Raw genomic sequence first — 4,989 nt, 5'->3', positions numbered from 1 at the left:
CTCAAAGAAAAGGTATGAAAGGCATAGTGTTAGAGATTGAGTCTTAGGTCTTTTGTGAAAAGAATAGATGAGAATTTAGTCGAATGGAGCTCAAAAATGAAATTTTATTTTCTGATTACTTTTTCTCATCATGACTTTGGACACTTCTGAAACATTTTTTTAAAGGTCTAAATCATTTTACATTGCAAGTTGAGACATGCAGCTATTGACTTAGTTTGCTAACTGGTTTGCTAAAATTTTTAGTTTGCTAATGTGTTTGCTAAAAAAGTTAGTTTACTAACCAGTTTACTGACTGCTACCAAAACTTCATTAGTTTGCTAATTGATCAGAGCTACTCAACTTCGCACAAAAGGACAAAATAAAGGCCATTTTGTCTTGGGCAGTGTGTATAACTTTCCAAAAGGGTTTCAAACGGTCTAAAATGATTTAGGACTATAAATACACCTTCCTTACTCCATTTTAGTTTGATGAAAGCTTACATTTGAACTCCAACATTGATTTTTCATTTATTGCTTTCATTCAAGAGCTTTAAAGTCTTTGAGCTACCATTGGCAAATCAACTCATCTCTTCTTTATAGTTTGATTTGTATTGAGTAAGAGTGAGTGTTACAACATTGAATTGTATTTAAGAGAAGTTGTACAAGCACCTATTGAAGCTTGAGAGAGAGTAAGTGCTTGAGATAGTACTTGTGAAGGTTTCAAGCTACCTTGATAAAAGCTTGGTGTTGAAAAGTTGTAAAGGGCTTTTGGTCTCTTGCCTTCAAAAGAGCAAATAGTGGAGAAAAGACTCAAAGAGGGTTCTTTGAGAGAGTGGATGTAGGCTAGTTAAGCCAAACCATTATAAAAATCATTGTGTTTGATCTCTCTAACCTTGACCTCCTTACTTTTGTGCAATTTAAATTTGTCTTTTTATACATGATATTGAATGTTGGTTGAATAGATTGAATTGATAAACTTGCGGACATATTGAGTGAGTTGAGAAATTAGTTGTATATTGTATGCTGCATGTTTTGTTAGATATTGCTATATATATTGATTGAGGCTTGAATTGCAACTTAGGAACACATTGTTGAAACACATATTACTTTCATCATATATAGAGAAGCACCTAATTGAACAAAGCCACAATTTTTCATTAGGCTACAAGCAAGGGCCGAAAAATTATTAAAGTCCAATTCACCCCTCTCTTGGACTATTTTGGGACAACAAATCATATCCACCCTTATCATATCAGGTCCAAATGTAAGTCCCATTCTCAAACATATGGAAAGCAAGCATAGACCTTTATCCATTGAAGGCCAACGCAGATGCTCTTGCTATTTCTAATGCATTGAATAAAAAATATTTTGGTTAACTATATGATGGGTTCATTTATCTAAAAGCATGATTTAGTGGTTGTTCATTACAGATGTCAAAGGAGGAACCGGAATTGAGCCGGTACAACTGAAAACTAAAATGGCTCAAATTCAGATTGACCAAATCATTGTCAATTAGGGTAAAACAATCAATAGGACTAATTGGATAAACCAGATAAGATTGGATGAAAGTTTTTTTTTTTTAATTGTTATTATAAAAAAAGTAAACATGACAATTAGAATGCAAAGTATACCTCTGCACTTTCTCTCTCATTTCTTCCTCCAATGAACCATCATTACATATACCTAAATCAATTCCCTCCAAAATTCAGATCTGGCATGACAGATCTTTAGGGCTTAGCAGCATCGCCGTGAGGACATATCCATTGCCTCCATTGCATGCCTTGGCCATTTTCGATTGAGACTCGATTTGTTTCGATTCCCCATTGGTCAACGTTACAATCAGGACATTTGAACCAGGGTATGCATTCTCCATGTGCTGATGACATAGCAAAAGATCATTAGCCAGATTGAATAAAATATGTTAAGTTGATTAACAAGGACTACGTCACTTGTATTTTATTTGCAGCAGATCAAGTTAAAATAAGATTTGAGGTGAAAATATGTAAAAGATAGAGATGTGTTACTGTCTGTAAAAGTAAATATGGCTGAGAAAGCAGTTGGTCCCTTCAGTGCAAGTAATGTTGCCAGCTCTAGGAAAATGAAACATCAGGCACACATCAGAAAGGGCCAACCATATACAAAACAAATGATGCAAGAGATTCTCGTTTGCCATCCCAGTAAGAAAGGCCATCAATATTTTCATAATTTTGCAATCATGTTACCATATCATACAAAGAGGCAGTTGCAGCACAGATATAAAAAAACAAAAGCAGAAATAGTAAGAAGGTCAACTACATAGAAAATAAGCATTAATTGGTTGTTCAAACAAAATGTTTAATCAATTATAGTGCTCTGCTTGAGCATTTTGAGATCATAAGATTCTTCTGATGACTGAATTTGCATACTTTAAAAGAAAATATCCCATCCATTTTGGGATACATCTGTCAAAGCAAATATGATTCTCAAAACACTGCTGAACACTTCTCTGATTTTGAGATGCTCCTGCAGTGTTAAAGTCATTCACCTAATCACAAATTGACTTTTGTTTGTAACTAGTCATGATTGTGCTTGTAGTTCCTATTATAATTGAAGGATTTACACAAGTTTATGGTAGTTAAAACAGGAAGTAGGAAATTGAAATCCTGGCACTGACAAAGTAATGAAATGTTATCAACGGAAGCACCTGAAGCAAGATGGGAAATTTGGCTACATATCAAAAAAGAACCAACCTAATGCTGCACTTATTTCCTTTGGTACGAAAATGGATTGCACTAATACCTTTCATTTTGGACTGTTTGAAACTTTTTCGGTTAAATCATAAGTATGGTTACAAAAAAGAACGTGGCTGGTGGAGGGATGCCTGAGTCTCCAACAGTAACACATTTCACAATTAATTTTGACCTAATTTCGTGCATTATTCATTATTATCATTTCCAGTTGTTTATTCATGCTGATCAATAAAGTGAGTGTGAAAATCATAAAATGTCTTTCAAGGTGCATGATGACTTGTGGAATATATTAGTTTGAGAAGGACAATTATCAACACAAACTCCAAAAGTCTTACCCTTGGTTATTTAGATAAACACCATTCAATTGTCCAATAAATATAATTTCCACATAACCAATCGTAGTTATAGACACCTTGGATGATTTTTTTTTTTTTTCAATATTATATCAAGTAGATAATTAGAGAAACAATAGAAGAAAGCCCTCAAGTTAATTGACCCCATAAAAAATTAAAAAAGAAAAAAAGTTCATCCCATGGGAAAATGATTAAGAAAAAGCATACTTCTATCTAAAATGTCATTATCTGCTCACGTATAAAAAAAGTGGGTCAATCAATCTCAACAGCAAAAAGATTGCGGTGCATGCATACAAAAAAATTTCACATACTTTGCACTGTTCAAAAAAAAATAATAATGGAGAGAGAGAGAAAGAAATAAGAGAAAATAAGAGAGATATAAGAAAAAAAAGATTAGGATAGTTTAAGTATAAAAAATAACTCTAGGACTAACTAATTAATATATTTTTCTAAAATATAAGGCATAACTAATTAATTTACTAAAATAAATGGATTAAATAATAGTTTAATCAATATTGATTTATAAAAAAATTGACAGGGAGATTAAATAATTTAACGAAAGTAAAATATAAGAACTAAATAGTATATTTTTTAAAATACAGAAATTAAATAATTAATTTCATTAAAATACAAGACTAAATAATAATTTACATATAAATTTATTCTATCTTAAAAAAAATCTCATTCATTTAAAAATTTCTTAAAATATTAAATTAAAAAAACAAATATATAAAATAATAAAATGAGGGTTTTATTTAAATAAGCCTTTAAAATTTGTTTAATAACTTGGGACATGTGTAGTAACTTGGAATCTTCTAAAACATTCTGGAATAAAATTAGATTGAAAATTAGAGACTCGGATCAGATTCTGAAATTCTTCTCAATTTTGTTTGAATTTCTATTTCTTCAATTCCTTAAAAGAAAATTTTTATATTTTAATAACTATATTAAATAATATTTTTATTTTGGAATTAATATTCAATTCAATATTTTGGTAGAAAAATTAATTCAATTCAATTGCCAGCTCAACACTCTAGCTCAATAACCGTTCCCGCCAATTCCATAAATTGAATGGGGGCAAGCCACTTCTCAGCAAGCCTAGTATTTTTTCAGAGCCAGTAGATCCATCGCTCAATAAAACAGAGCAAACGCAGCAAGAAGTACAAAAAGAAAAATGTCTGATCATCTTCCTCAAGAATTGCTCGCAGAAATTTTGTCAAGATTGCCTGTGAAATCAATCCTCATATGCAGATGCGTTTCCAAGACTTGGTACTCTTTAATCACCAACCCTTCTTTCATAGCCCACCATCTCAAGAAAACACCTGCAAGAAACAGTGGCCTACTTTTCTTTGGTTACGTCACCGAAGAACTTGATTTTCCATTTAAACCATATGCACGTTATTTGCTATACCCAGATGAGTCTTTCCCTGCAAACCATGTTGAAGAACTTGATTGCCCACTTAAAGGCTTAAAGGTTTTATATAAGATAGTGGGTTCTTGTAATGGGGTCTTTTGTCTATCTTATGGTCGTTATAATAGAGTTGTTTTATGGAACCCTAGTGTTAGAAAGATTGTTAAGATTCCTTGGCCTAATGTTACGCTTAACTCACATGGACTCCACAAAGACTCACTTGGGTTTGGCTTTGATTCCTCTGCCGATGATTATAAGCTTGTGAGAATAGTGTATTTGCCAGGTAGTAATTTTGACTTCGATGAGATTCCGCCTTTTGTTGAGATTTACAGTTTGAGAAGTAGGGGTTGGAAAAAGGTTGATAATGATCTGAAATATGTCATCACTGATCTCTCAAAGTCTGCTTTTCTGAATGGAACTTTTCATTGGGTTGCCACTAAGCCACCTGATAAGACTGGTGTATGGTATGCGATTGTGTCGTTTTCTTTGGGAGAAGAGGTGTTTGGGGAAATGGAGGT

General features: G+C 32.6%; 1 protein-coding gene and 1 long non-coding RNA gene across 2 annotated transcripts; one reads left to right on the top strand and one right to left on the bottom strand.

Annotated features, from left to right (window-relative positions):
• Positions 1-1,536: 1,536 nt before the first annotated feature.
• LOC110668718 (uncharacterized) lies at positions 1,537-2,080 on the bottom strand. The gene is made up of 2 exons (XR_009147109.1): positions 2,003-2,080; positions 1,537-1,854 (listed from the first exon to the last, which is right to left on the bottom strand). It is a non-coding gene; the product is annotated as an uncharacterized LOC110668718 (long non-coding RNA).
• Positions 2,081-4,234: 2,154 nt separating this feature from the next.
• On the top strand, positions 4,235-4,969 carry LOC131177845 (F-box/kelch-repeat protein At3g23880-like; the record flags this gene model as incomplete). Its single annotated transcript, XM_058142950.1, has 1 exon — positions 4,235-4,969. A coding segment is annotated over exon 1 (735 nt), but the record flags the coding sequence as incomplete, so codon positions are not given.
• Positions 4,970-4,989: the final 20 nt, after the last annotated feature.

This window comes from Hevea brasiliensis, unplaced genomic scaffold, assembly GCF_030052815.1.
Source record: "Hevea brasiliensis isolate MT/VB/25A 57/8 unplaced genomic scaffold, ASM3005281v1 Scaf95, whole genome shotgun sequence".
NCBI classification, from domain to species: domain Eukaryota; kingdom Viridiplantae; phylum Streptophyta; class Magnoliopsida; order Malpighiales; family Euphorbiaceae; genus Hevea; species Hevea brasiliensis.
The sequence above is the reverse complement of the archived record's forward strand: the minus strand, read 5'-3'. Positions and strand labels throughout refer to the sequence as shown.